General features: G+C 33.3%; 1 protein-coding gene across 2 annotated transcripts in view; it reads left to right on the forward strand.

The window, feature by feature from the left end:
• The window catches only part of SEMA3D (semaphorin 3D), a 196,191-nt gene that overhangs the window by 104,825 nt on the left and 76,829 nt on the right, over positions 1-14,537 (forward strand). For both annotated transcript variants that reach the window (XM_054564632.1, XM_054564633.1), the window contains exon 4: positions 9,414-9,476. In XM_054564632.1, coding sequence (XP_054420607.1) covers positions 9,414-9,476 — 63 coding nt within the window. The remainder of the gene's footprint in view (positions 1-9,413; positions 9,477-14,537) is intronic.

A 14,537-nucleotide genomic window follows, 5' to 3' on the forward strand; every position in this document is an offset into this window, starting at 1 on the left:
GCACTCAAAAGCACATTTGCTCTACCTCCAAATGTAATGGGTGAGCTCATTGTGTGCCATTCCTGAAGTATGCACACTGGAATCCTAGGAGTAACCAAATGGAGAGTTTTAATATTCTTATTAATGTTAAATATTAATATTAAATTTTGGGTATTAATAGCCTCAATCAGAACATTTGCTGTTTTATATCTTGATTCCCATGTTTTTCAATAGTGTTTCTGTTGGGTTTCAGCAAAGCTAAGCTCTAACCAAGCACCTGGACAAAAAACAAAGGACATGTATTGAACCATTTTTAAATAATCTTCAGAATTAATCTTTAAGTAGTTCACTGTCACTTTTGGATAATAGTTAGTCCTCTTCATTCCTTTTTATTTGATTAATTTAAAATGTTTTCTCTTGGGACTAAAATGTGTCAAAATTAAATATCGCGCATAAAATGTTCAAAGAATTCCTATGTTAGCTAAGCAACAGTGAAGATTTTTAACTTAGCTCTACCCAACAAAAATCTTTTAGCTAAACTTATAGTGTAGAAGGCAAAAGCAGTATAATAACTTTTTTATCTGTTTAAAGTAATTTACATTTGTTTTTCATATAAAAAATAGTAAATTAATTTCAGCTGGGGGCAGGTTTTCCTACAGGTTTTAAAATGAAAAAACAATGTACCAAAGCAATATGTATGCTGTATGGTCTACTTAACTCCCTCCTTTTCTGGACTGACCTGAGACAATTTCATTTCACTTTGCTAAAATGTAGGTCCTCACACTTGCTTAAGAACTTTACTCTGTTAGTTATTTAACCAAAAAAATAATAAGAATTATTTAAAAGGAAACATTGGATAAATTTAAAGATAAAATGCTTCCACTAGAATTCGGACACTTTAAGAGGACTGAATCTTTTTTTTTTTTTTGAAGCAGAATGTTAAAATAGCAATTCTACGTTTATGAATGTGGTAGTATATTTCTTCCACCTAGCAATCATAATGCAATTACTGTATTATTTTTCTTCTTAGTAAACATAAAAACTTGTAATGCCATTATAAAAATTAGATTGCCTGAAATTCATCAAACTCTGCTCTATTTAAAGGTATTTTTATTAGGAGAATAACAAAGCTAAATGAGTTTATAATTTTAAATACAATAATTTTCAGTGGAATATTTTAACACCCATCTTTGTGTAGCATGAAAGGGACTTTGTTATTTTCCCTTCCTTAAGCAAGTCTAAAACAAGAGGATTTTCATGCATGCAGATCCTGTAGTTGCTGGTTTTATATTGAGTATAAGCAGAAATGCTTTTATAAATCAGGATGACCTTCTGACTTGAGTTCATTAACTTATTTCATGGCTGAATAAGACATTCCCATCTAATGCTTTACCCTGTAAGTCTATTAATCAAGGGGAAAGGTTCAGAATAAATACCTTCTTATTTAAAATCAAGTTATTGATAAAAGACAATCGCCACCCTTTTTATTCTTAATTAATACTTGAAATTAGAAAATATAAACACTTGGAAACCATGTGGACATCCCAATAAATTAACTTCGGGTATAAGCACCCTGCTTAGTTTCATGGTGATTAATCTGTTCCCGCTGCCTGCGGAGCACATGCTGTCTGGCAGTCACAGCGGTGAAACAATCGCCTCGTTCATGGATGTGCTGGCTCCCCAGCTCGGGTGCCGATGTGCAGGTCCCATCTGGTCACTGTAACGGACCGCCAGGATGTTGTCAGGCTGCTCGCGCGTCTGCCAGGACTCTGACAAGAACTCTGTCTCCATTTTATGGGAAACTGTGCAGAGCACTTTGCAGTAATTATTGAACACTTATTATTGCTGTGCTACTGTGCCAGGTGTTAAGGATGGTAGGAGAAGAAGCAATGTCCCTTGTCACTCACGAGCGGTGGCCACTAAACTTCAATGAGTCATATACTCCTTTAATAAGATAATGGAGACTGTGACCGTATTCCTTACAATATTTTGAAATCTAGCCATAAGAGTAATTGCACCACAAATTCAAAATTATATATCCATTTGTAGAGTCCTTAATATTTCTTTTAATTTGTATATTACAAAAGCATTTCTTTGACTTTCTTACAATACATATTTATCAACTCCCTACTACATTCCTAACATTCTATTATATGCTGGGGATATAGTGGAGCATAGGTCTCTGTTTTCATGGTGCCTCTAAATTGGAAAGGGGGGAGGAGATTGATGGAGAAGAGAAAAGGAAACAAGAAAAAAATCACTTAGTTTTAAGTGTTACTTAAAAAATGCAGTATTCTTGGGAAACTGCTTTAGATTGGTCTTCAAAGAAGGCCTTTCTGGGGAGGTGATATTAACATGCTCATTTATAGGAAGGGACCCCCCCAGAAGAGGCCAAATGTATTCCAGATAGAACAAGCTCATTCTAAAGGTAACAATGAGACAATATTTGAAAGTGCCACTTTAGCTGCTAACGAGCAGTGCAGTAGGGACTCAAACTCACTTCTTTAAATTCCACAGCATTTCTTTAATCTTTATATTTAGGAGAGATCCCAAACTGAATGAACTTGCAAAAAAGAAAGTGGCAGATAGATATGATAAACACAAATGTATTAGAATTCCAAAATGATTGGTGGAGGAAAACTAAATGTAAAAGAAATTTTTGAGCTGAGTCCTAAAAAAAGAAAGGAAGAGACTATTCTCACCCAAGACTTCATGAAGGAAGTTACATGGGCAGGTCAGACCCCACAACTAGAGAATTTAAATTGCTCATCTGTAAAAATTTCTACCCCAGCCAGTTTTGATTATGCAAGCTTTTCCTCTGGTGCTCCTGTCCTTATTTTTCAATAGCATTCTCTGAGCTCAGATCTCAACCTGTCTCTGTCCTCGGAACCCAGAGTAATCATTGGTTGTTCAAATGCTTGTACCATATGACATTAAGAACAACATGTTTCCAACTTCTTCACAACCATTAAAAATTTTGAATCCTGTTCTTTGGTAGAGATGATCACTTGCATTTTTATGACTCTGATTTTTTTGTGTGTTTAGTTAGGTTTTATGAACAAATTGTAATTTCCTCTTTTGTATTCTATTCACTTGTTTTGGCATCTTTGAATTAGGCCAAAAGGCATTTGACTGACCTTGCACTTGCAAACGAGTCACATTGCTTTTTCACAGATGAAACAAAGACCAGATATAATTAGAATTTCCTTAGGATGTTGTTATAAGGCCTTATCACTGTTTGAATGTTTCTGTAACTTGCCTAAAATTAAATAATTAAAAATAAATTGCCTGCCATTTTCACCTTATCCAGTGATAACTGTTAATGAATTATGAAAATTATGAATGAAACAATAATAATTAGGGCATTGCAGTATTTTACTTGTGAGTTCCTCCTGCCTAAATTCTTTCAAAGTGAAGTAAAATGCTTCAAAAAACAAACAAAAAAAGAAATAATTTTGTATTTTGGATAAATTCAAGCAAATAAAATTAATGTAACTAGGTCAAAGACTGTATTTTTAAATATGCAGCCCCCCACTATATTTTCATCAGAAAATTAATATTAATACTTTTTGCAAAAATGTGTTTATAACTTTTTAAAATGACTATTTGTGACAAAACATTTTTCATTTTATTTAGAGTGATCTCTCTCATAATGGTAAATCTATATTATATAACACTAAAAGAAAAATATGCATATGTATTTTTACTCTTATTCTTTTCTAAAAGTTATGGAATGCTTCACAAATTTGTGTATTACCTTTGTTCAGTGCAATGCTAATCTTATTATATGGGCTGCAGAAGAGAACACTGCATATATATTTTCTGAGGTTCCTATTTGCATCTTCCAAGGGTAAATGCAAAAATTATCTTTTTGGAAATAATTCTTGTCAATTGTAAAACATTATGAAAACAAAATAAACATACTGACATGATTAAGTCAGCATGTTATAGAATATGGAGACTGACTTAACAGACTTACTTGTTTTAAAATCATTAACTCCATAAATTATCACTTCCAAGTGGAGAACTCTTACAAATTTGTGTCCTCCTGTTTCCCACAGTAGTGTTCTGTTATCAGCTTGATCTATAAGATTAGCAATAAAATTAAAACCAATTGGCAACCCCTTAGTTATTTAGTAGAGGTAAAATTAGTGGTTACACCCTCGATAATTATATTGAGAGAGATGGTTGGGCTAATCTGGACCCACTGAGATCTGTTTGATTTGTGATGTCTGCTCTGCGTGTAGGCGGAGAGAGCAGCAGTAAGCTTTGCACATAGTTGAGATTTTTGATATCTAAGCTCCAAGGTCCCAGAAACTGCTCCTCACCTAAATAATAGCCTTAAAATCTGTATCTGGTACATCATACATTATTTAAGAACTACTTTGTGTGGGAATATTTCAGGACAGTTAAAACATGGCAATTGTGCAAGTGAGGTCTCTCTTCCAGTCTGGCATTTTTTTGATAGGTGAAAGAAAAATATTTGTGGGTAACTTTCTACGAGAGTGGTAGAGCTGCATCAACTTTTAGATACTACCACTGAGCAAAGCTTGCATCGACTATTAAAAAGAGGGGGTGTGTCTTTGTTTTGTCCTGCTTAATGAAACTTCTTACACAAGGCACTAAAGTGCAAGAATCTGTGTAGGTAGTTTTACTGCTCATGAATTCAGAAAACAATGAGAATATTGATAACCACTGCCTCCAAACTGTTTACATGACTGATGTTCAAGAGAAATTCTTACAGATATGGTGAACGTTGTATTTTTAAGCATGAGGTGTGGTTTCTTTCTGAGAATGATGCAATCTCCAAGTATACCAACTGGAATACTGAAGTAATCTTGGAGTGTTAGGTACTTCTTGGGCTTTTCTATTAGCTATACTGAAGCTTGAGGGTATACATGAAACATGTTTTATACCCAAGTAGAGTTAACATCTCTCTCTCTTCCTCTATGTACCTATGAGTATCTCTGTCTCTTTCTCTATTACTCTGCTTCCCACTCTGTAACTACCTATGCACACACACACAATTTGACTAGAAAAATACAATAGTGGTGAAATTGTTTTATATAGATAGAGTTAGAGGTACATGTCATATAATCACTTCAAAAGATTATTGAAACAAAAATGTCACTTGAACATATTTCTGCAAACCCTATGTCAATATGAGTATGGTTTACTTGCTTTCTCTGTTTTTAGACTGAAATAAGAAAGCTTCTGTTTCTTTAAATTCTTTACCTACAAGGAATCAAAAGGAATATTTTTTAAAATCCTTTATTCTAATGACTAGGTGGTAAGTAAAAGAAATCCCACCATAAATCATAATTAGAATGAAATCTTTTAAATATTGGCACAACTACAATAGTTTTCCTTTTTAAGTAAATGTTTAGAGTCTGGAAGACAGTCAGATATCTTCTAGGTAGTTGTTATGAAGGTAATTTTATTTGTGATTTCTGGATTCTTGACAACATTGTGTCAAAATATGCCAGTATATAATCCTTACTAATCTTTATTTTTAAGGCTTGACTATTACCTTATGAAATAAAATTATCTTTTGATACTGTCTCAGAATTTTTGTGCAATAATAATAATGTTCCAAGGATAATTTATATTTTTAACGGGTGCTATACTCGATGGGAATGAAGGTAAATTATGAAAAATGAGATAACATCTTGGAAGTCTGCTTTATAAACAGAAAATAGAACATTTTATTAAAACTGGTTTCTGGAGTCCAAAAAATTCCCAGCACTGTGTACCTTTTCATAATATTTACCCACTGTTCAAATCCCAAGTCTCTGAAACTTATAATTTTAGTTTTATTGCTTCCTTAACTAGGATGGCACATTCAATTTATAATCACATGACTTATAATCAATAACTGAAAATGTAAAATAAACCATTGAAACATCTTTTACATATTTGTATTCCTTTGCAAAGAGAAGAAAAAATAGAATCACTATTTGAATGTCACATTCTTAAGAAAAAATTAGAGTAGAAAATACTAAACTAAACTAAACTCTTACATTAGTGTTGAAATGATTAAGAAGAAGCTATTTAAAACAATGGCTCCGAAGTCAGGACTGATAGAGACTTTTGTGTAGCACTTAGTGTTCCCTGGTGGTCCCTGAGCATATCAGGTCCATCCTCCCTGCCCTCTTCTCTCCTTGTTTGAATCTCCTATGGAAATGCAGTTCCTTTATCTATCTGCAGAGCTGTCTTCCTTTCTCAAATCTCACCAACTCGGCGCCACACCTTTCTGGGCACACAGAAGGCCCTTCCTATTCCTGGGCCTCATGGATAAATGATTGACGATCAGGAACTAGTCTGTGCTAACTTTGGAACTTCCGTTTAGATTTCAGTAATGATACAAAGATTGCTTCCACATTTTGTCAATGTTTAAAGAACTCCCTGCTTTTTGAAGCCCCTATACATATAGTCAAAATAAATTTTAGAAACATATTTATCGCACAAGTGACTTTAACTCAATCACCCAGTACGCTGGTTTAAGGGGAAAAAACTAGAATCTCCTGATGACCTTTCTCTTCTTTAAGTCTCACTTACTTAATATGAAAGCGTTCTATACTTTCCTTTTGTCTATAGTATCAATGCCAATAATATATTCCGGTTTGACCAAATCTATAAATACTTGTTCTAAATTTATTTCTGAAATGTGATTAAATCTGTCCATCTTATAAACTAATAAAAGAACAGGATCTAACATATCTAAAGGACTCAAGGAAATATTAACCTAGATTAGAGACGAAAGAAAATTAGCTAAAGAGTAAACATTTTGAGAGATCATGGACAGGTATTCTGTGTACAGTTTATTTTCAGTCCAATGATACAGAGCTGTCTTTTGTAAAATCACTGTAACACTCAAGAATCAGTAAGGATAGAGTTGCAGTTTTGCACAATGAAAGCATTCTGGAGATGGGTGGCACAAAGTGAGTATACTTAATACCGAACTGTACACTTACAATGGCTAAGATGGCAAATTTCGTTATGTATATTTTATCACAATTAAAATTTAAGAAAAAAAGAATCAGCAAGAAAAAAGTGAGAGGATACCTTGAGTTCATAAGATCAAATATGAAGCAAAAATTTCATAAATTCAAGGCACCATTTTTAAAGGAGAGCAAAAGAATGCTTAGTTCAGTATTCTTCCTGTTAGTGATTAAAAAAAAAACTTGAAAAAAATTTCAAATTTCCTCTCAGCTGCAGTGCCTTGTTTTTACTTTTCATTTATTCATTTACCTAGGACTTCATATCTCTAGATTGGTGACTATTGTTAATTGGTGTATGCATAGACCATTTTGGTTTATTTACTTACTAACTTGCTCTCAAGTATGTATTAAACACCTAAAAATGTGGTAAATAACTTGTTTCTTACCAAACAATTTTCCTTTTTTGTTTTCAATTTTGGGTAACCATTTTCCTGAATCCTGTATTCATCAATCTCATGCTCTTTTTACATATTTATCATATCTTCATAAATAAGTGTCAATTGTATTTTAGTTGTTTTTAACATTATTCTAAGGGGGTCATGCTGTTTCTAATTTTAGGAAATATTTTTTCATACAATAATAAATTGCTGAGATCCATTTTTATTACTTTTCATTGCTGTCTATAGTCCATTCTTGTTTTACTGCTGGCAGCTATGTAACATTGTGTGAAAGTATAGTTGCAGTGATTTAAACCATGTCTGAATAAATAACATCTTTAAGTCCTTATTGTGAACCATATCAAAGTTACCTTGTCATCTGACTTACTGCTGGCTCAAGCACCCTGCCTGTGTACACCTTCCAGTTGCAGGTTGCTAAAGTGTACTCTAAATGAATTATCTTGCTTCATTTAAAAATGTCAATAACTTCATTGCTGTTAAGAGAGTTTGACCACTATTCTCTGTTCTTCTTCACTCAGACACAAAATCCTAAAATTTCACTATGAAGATAATACCATGTAAACCATAGTAGCTGTGACTTCTAAATCACTTGTTAATTCCAGGTTTAACAAGTTTCAGCATATTCCCTCAGGATATTTTCCGTTTCCTCACCTCTGAAAACATTTTCTGTTAACACTGGTGAGAAACATAAAAGTTTGTCAGGAACTATTGGAACTTTATAAGCAATTCAGAGCTTGCTATTCTTGTTTCTTCTTGCCTACAGCTTAACAAAGAGCATTTCTTTCTGTAAGCTAAAGGAGTAATCTGTTTGAACCTTATTTTGTAAAAACTTCCTGACAGAATTTCTAAAGTTCATTTAAAAAAACAACTTTGCAGTAAATTCAAGACTGTTAAAATACGATTAAAAGCCACCAACCAAGGAGATTGCAGCCCTTGTCCTTTATTATTTATCCAAATAATATTTATTATGTAGTAGTTGAGACTCCCTTCCCTCTAAGTTCATGAGACACTTTGGGTCATATTTTGGCTCTGCTGTGAACTAGTTTCATGGCCCTTGACATATTATTTCATGGCTGTATGAATAAGTTTTCTGACCTAAAAATGGAGAGAGTAAATACAGCTATCTCATTGGATCATTGTGAGATTTAAGTAAGATGATGGGTGCCTTGGCTGGTGTGGCTCAGTGGATTGAGTGCCCGTTTGTGAACCAAAGAGTTACTGGTTTGATTCCCAGTCAGGGCATATGCCTGGGTTGTGGGCCAGGTCACCAGTTGGGGACGTAGAAGAGGCAAGCACACATTAATGTTTCTCTTTCTCTCTTTCTCTGTTCCTTCCCCCTCTCTCTTAAAATAAATAAATGAAATATTTTAAAAAAATAAGGTGATGGATATAAAATGCTTAACTGACAGATGAGCCTGTGCTGCATATGTATTAAATGGGGTGGGGTAAAAGGAGGGTCACAGTTGTGAATATGTGAAACGGAGTTTACTCTTTTTTAGTATTTATTATTATATTATTTTCCTTAAGAACAACTGTAAACCTACTTTTGCCCAGCCTGCATTGTCAACAGATTCACACTAGTCTTTGACTTGGAGTGAGTGACAACTAATGCTTGTGACAAAGAGCTGTTATACACACCTCATCACACATGTTTATAATGCACAATCACTCTGAGTAAACACAGAAAAACAAGGTAAAAAAATAGAATCTTGTAAGCAAATGCTGATCTGAAACTCTGTTTACATCACAATGAGAGTTTACAGCTTTATCAACATAACTCACCCATTAATAAATGCATCTAAAATAAATAAGAAGATGAACAAATAAAAGTGGATGGCTCTGTACAGTTTTTTTTTTTAAAGAATTTTTTTTAGAGTGACTTTGGATATTATTTAAATCTCAGTATTCTTACATCATATCTAAAAACATGTTCCTGGCTTGATATCCACTCTTTAAATTCACATACTCAGTTCCCTAATTAGAATTTAGAGTGTTTTAGATATTCGATTCTAACACCCCTTGAAATGTTTTGCAGATTTATTGGCCTGCTGCAAAGGAACGGGTGGAATTATGTAAATTAGCTGGGAAAGATGCCAATGTAAGTATGAGACTTTTAAAAATATCTTAGTTTAATTGGTACTGATATGATAGTAAATATTTATATTATGTTTTATTGAATTAATGGCATTAGCGTACTATTTTTAAAATTACACTTAGTCTGTGTAAAGATTATGGTATAAAATAGTTCTACCTTGCTAAAAGGAGTGACATTATTTTCAGAAATGTATAATTACTAAACTTTCTGTAGTGTTAATTCTGAATATTAGTATTTTTTCTCACAGCAAATCTCAGATGATTTTAAAATATTCAAAAATAAACCATCAGAAAATATTGTATTTCTAGGGTTGTATATTTTCATTTACACTCATGCATTTTGTGAATGTACACAAAGTCCTCAGTTTTACCACTACAAACATACAATTGATGCTTAATTTAATTTGGGTGAAAAACTTTCAAAATTCTTTCAAAACTTGAGCTGAGGGAGGGAAGGTGGGAGGGGGCAAGGGAAAGGGGGGGGAAGGCAGAGACAAATGTATTTAAAAAGTAAATAAATTAATTAAAAAAAACTTGATATATAGAGATATTAAGACAGATTGGTTAAAAATGAATGACACAACATTCTGTAATAAAAACTAAAAATGTTTTACTCTAAAATTTGGTAAAGCATAATTATATAAAATACCTTATAAAGGACAAATAGTGGGTTCCTAATATAAGCTTGTACTTTAAGCTGCCTTAAGGACCAGAGAAAAGCCTTAGGTAGATGTGACTAACCTATTCATCTTTGGGGTGATCTGTCTGGATTGCCTTTACATTGTCCAAGTTGTCGTGCATGCTCCCCCACATTGTTTTGCCTGTTTCGTCTCCAGCGATGACTGCCGGCTGCCTTTTCCCCTCATCTGAGTGCACTGATTTAGGCCAGATGCTTTGTGTTCTGCTCTGACTTCTTGCACTGTGGAGATAGGAAGAACTGCTTTTTTTTTTGCAAATAAATCACTTCCTGAATGTAACTCAAGATGATAAGATGTTCTAACTTTGGGCAAAACATGGAGTATTGAGGCTTCTTTTACAACATCCTCTAATGTTGCCTCTAACCACAATAACCCAGGGTTATTAAGCAGAGCAATGCCTTCATATTTTGTAGGAATAAATATTGCATGTTATATCAAAGCTGAATTAGATTTAAATTCTCACTTTATTAATGTGATAAAAGTAACTAATATGACACATGGTGCCTAATGAATTAAACAGGTTAGAAGAATCTGAGACAAAAAGTTTGTTCACTCATTTAGTTATTTATTAAACTAATATTTATTAAGAGCCTAAATATGTGTATGAAACTGATAGAGTATCTGTTGTCATGGAGCTTTCAATCTAATGAGGTATACAAATATTACTCAATGATGAATTACATGTAGTTACAGTACTGCAAAACAAATAAAAATGAAACAAAGAAATTTTTTATTATGCCTGATTTTGTATTGTTAGTGTTAAATATGGCCTTTTCAGACATGTTTATGTTAGTAGAAATGTATAAGGGAATGTTAGCATCAAATGCAACAGTAAACAATTTTTATGTTTATTTTACTAGAAATGGAAGCGATTAAACTGTTCTAGAATATATTTTTCTTTCTCTCATGTCTCTAATCACTTCACCCTGTTCAATATCCCTACTCTGAGCAAGTACCCAGGTCTACAAAAGCATCAATACTTTTTGAACTTGTGGGAAAAAAGATGCTTTGGTTATGAGAGTTCTGAAATTACTCTGTTGATTAAGAGTAGAAGCATGTCATAACTGTATAAATGCCTTAATATTTTGTGTTTCACCAATATTGAGTGTACAATAAAGAGGCAAGTAGGAAAAGGGTATTTCAAATTTACTCCTGTAAACGAATGTCAGTTTTCCCAGGGAGTAGATGAGGGATAAACACTCAAGGTCAAACAGTCAGTGAAGGTTTTAATTGTGGCAATGCTCCCATTTCAGTATGTTCACCAATTCTAGTTACATAATAACTCAGTTGCCCCTATTCTTAAGTTAAGGCAAAGGGTGATAAACTTTTCTGGAGGTGGCATCCTAGAGCACACAGGACCCACCATATGAAAACTATTCTTCCAATTCAGTTGTAGTGGGGAGCTAGTTACAACCTCTAGCCTTTAAGTACACCTCCTGCTATTCCAGGATTAAGGGAGCTTTTTTCCTTTCTCTGAAGTCTGTGAAGTTTGATGTTGAATCATGAATACAAGTTTTTGTCCCCTTAATTTGCCCCTTTAAAATAATATTATATTTCAGAGTTACTAAGAATAGCCAACACTCTTATAGCACTTACCATGTTCGGGGAGTTGTTTTTCATGCTTTGTAATCTCATTTAATCCTTGTGACTATACTATATGCTAGACTTTATTATTGTTTCTCATTTTCCAGATGAGAAGACTGAGGCCAGAAAAATTAAATGTCTTGCCCAGTATCACATATCTAGTAAAATGGTGAAGCCAGAAATCGACTCCAGAAGTTTTGCTCTCACAGTCTGTGCTCTTACACACTAAAACCTTACACATAAACGTCTGCACTCTACATATTAGGTCTGAAATCTGCATCCCTCTAATAATTTCTCTCTTCAATGTCACCATAATATAGATCCTCATTATTCAGCATTGAATAGATTTCTGCCAACAGAAAACTGAGACAAGTGTGGGGTTTTATTGACACATTTTACTACATTTGGCATTACCTTCTTTTTTCCCTTCTCTCTAGTAATTTTTACCTCATTCCCAAGAGTGTGTTTAGGATTAACAAGTGTTTGGAAAGACTGTCCCTTTACACAAAGGTACTATATAACTGAAAAATAGTGAATTATTTACCATAATGAAAGTTAGCTAATTGGGGTGGGGAGGGAGCAGAAGATGAGGAAACAAAAGAGAACTATTCCACTCGAACGCAGTCCCCAGTTTAATTCAAGGAAGGAAAGAGATGATAGGAAACTATTTGATGTACCTTGTTTCTGCTTAGGATATTTTTCAAAAGAAAGTCACTAAAGAAATATCTTTAGTCCTGACTACAAAAAGTGGGGTAGTAAACAGGTCACTCCAGGCAAAAGAACGCTGAGGGTATAGGTAGCCTGGCCTTTGTCAGCCTAACTGTGGAGGCGCACAGCCTGTCCATAGAGACATTACATAGAGTTAAAAGGCTCTTGCTTTTCTAAAGTTCTCTGTTACGTTTTATTTTTTTAGAACATCTGGAAGTAAAACACAGTATTCATTGTAGAAAGTTTGCAAATTATGTAGGAGTCATCTGTAAATATTTTATCCCCCATGAACATTACACAGAGATAGCTGGTGACGTTTTGGTGTTTATTCTTCTATCTTATCTATTTACTATTTTTCAGAATGAAATCATTGTATACACAGTCCCTTAACATTTCTTTTCCCCTTCACACACTGCCATGAGTATTTTCCCATGTCATTAAATTTCTTTTTATAACACTACTTTTAATAGCTATACTACATTCCTCTATATATTATTTCATCAATCTCCTATTGTTAGAAGTTTGGTATAAATCCAGTTTTAATTATTGTAAATGATGCTGAACATGGAAAACCTCATATAAAAATTTGTGAACATCTTTGAATATTGAGTAGAATTACTGGTCAAAGGCTATAAAAATTTTTATACACATTAAAAAATGGCCCTCCAGAAAGTTTAGGCCCCGTATGCATTAACCAGAGGTGATGTTCATGACAGAGTATATTTCCCATATACCTAATATTTAATACTAAAACATAAATGGATAAAGTAAGTGTATGAAATGTTTGCCAACAAAAAGTTATTTTTGTTGTTTCAGCTTGAATTTTTTTTAACTACTATTAAAACTAAATGTTGTATGTAGTTGTAAAATTAGAATTTAGTTTTTAGAATGGCATAACCTACAATTTGTTCACTTTTAAATTTTAGTGTGTTCCTTTTCCTTACTGGTTATTTACAGATTTTCAAGATTTGAAAATTACATATATATAATATATATAATATAAAGTATATTATTACTTTGTGATCTACTCGTGTAAAAAATTATTCTTTCCAACTTGTTCTCTTTGATACAGACTTTTAAATATTTAAGTAAGCATAACTTTCAATTTTTTTTCTTTAGAATGTTTACCTTTGCCCTCTAACCACAACTGGGTTTAGCCTTGTAGAAATCTCCACTGTTAAATCTTCCATTTTTAAGAGAGAATGTGATATTTGGAGTTTCCTGTATTTATTTTGAAGTGTTAAAATATTTTCAAAACTATAAGACCTGAACAGATATTTCTGCAGACTGGATTCCATCTGAGGTCTGCTAGACAAACCTAACATGTAGCACAATGACAGGCATGTGATGAATGATCAAAAATGTTTGATGATCACAATATTCTGAAAAATATTCTAAAAATAGAAACAGACCAGAATCCTAAATTATGGCTCCCTTTCCACATACAACCTAAATAAATTAAAATTAACAATTTGTAAGTCAGTTGTCAGAAATATATAAATATGTATTGGATTTAATTGGCCTATATTTAAATCTAGAGAGTTACACGTACTTTTATTTTATTAATATTTTTCCAGGTATATAGGGAGAGACTAAAATTCCGAGTGTTAATATACAGGCCAAACGTATTTGTCTGTCTCCAACTATTAACTCTGTTTTATATTTGTTTTATTTAGTTAGTTATGAATACCAGTGGGGATGTACATGAGAGGTAAAATATTGAAATGAATGTCACTTGAGAGATTTTTAATACTTGTTTTCTCTCTTTCCGTCTATCTCTCTTCCAGTGGAGGAGGGGGAGTGAGTGGGAAGGGGAGTAAGTTGAAAGAATAAGAAAAGGAAGGGGAAATTCAATATTCTTTCAAAGAGGAGTATATTACTCCGTGAATTGAATTGTCTGGTCACAAGCAACAACCCTTGTCATTGTAGGCAATAACTGACAAACTGGCCAGCTTTCAGGGAAAGCTGAAAAATCTGCTTCTCAGTGTTATCTTTCTTCATGCCTCACAGAATTATGCTACCATTAATAGCCATGCAAGTCACTAAGTGAATTAAATCAAGTTAATTATTGCTCC

This window comes from Pteronotus mesoamericanus, unplaced genomic scaffold (genome assembly GCF_021234165.1).
Source record: "Pteronotus mesoamericanus isolate MK-2021 breed Mesoamerican mustached bat unplaced genomic scaffold, CSHL_Meso_final scaffold_85, whole genome shotgun sequence".
In the NCBI taxonomy this organism is placed as follows: domain Eukaryota; kingdom Metazoa; phylum Chordata; class Mammalia; order Chiroptera; family Mormoopidae; genus Pteronotus; species Pteronotus mesoamericanus.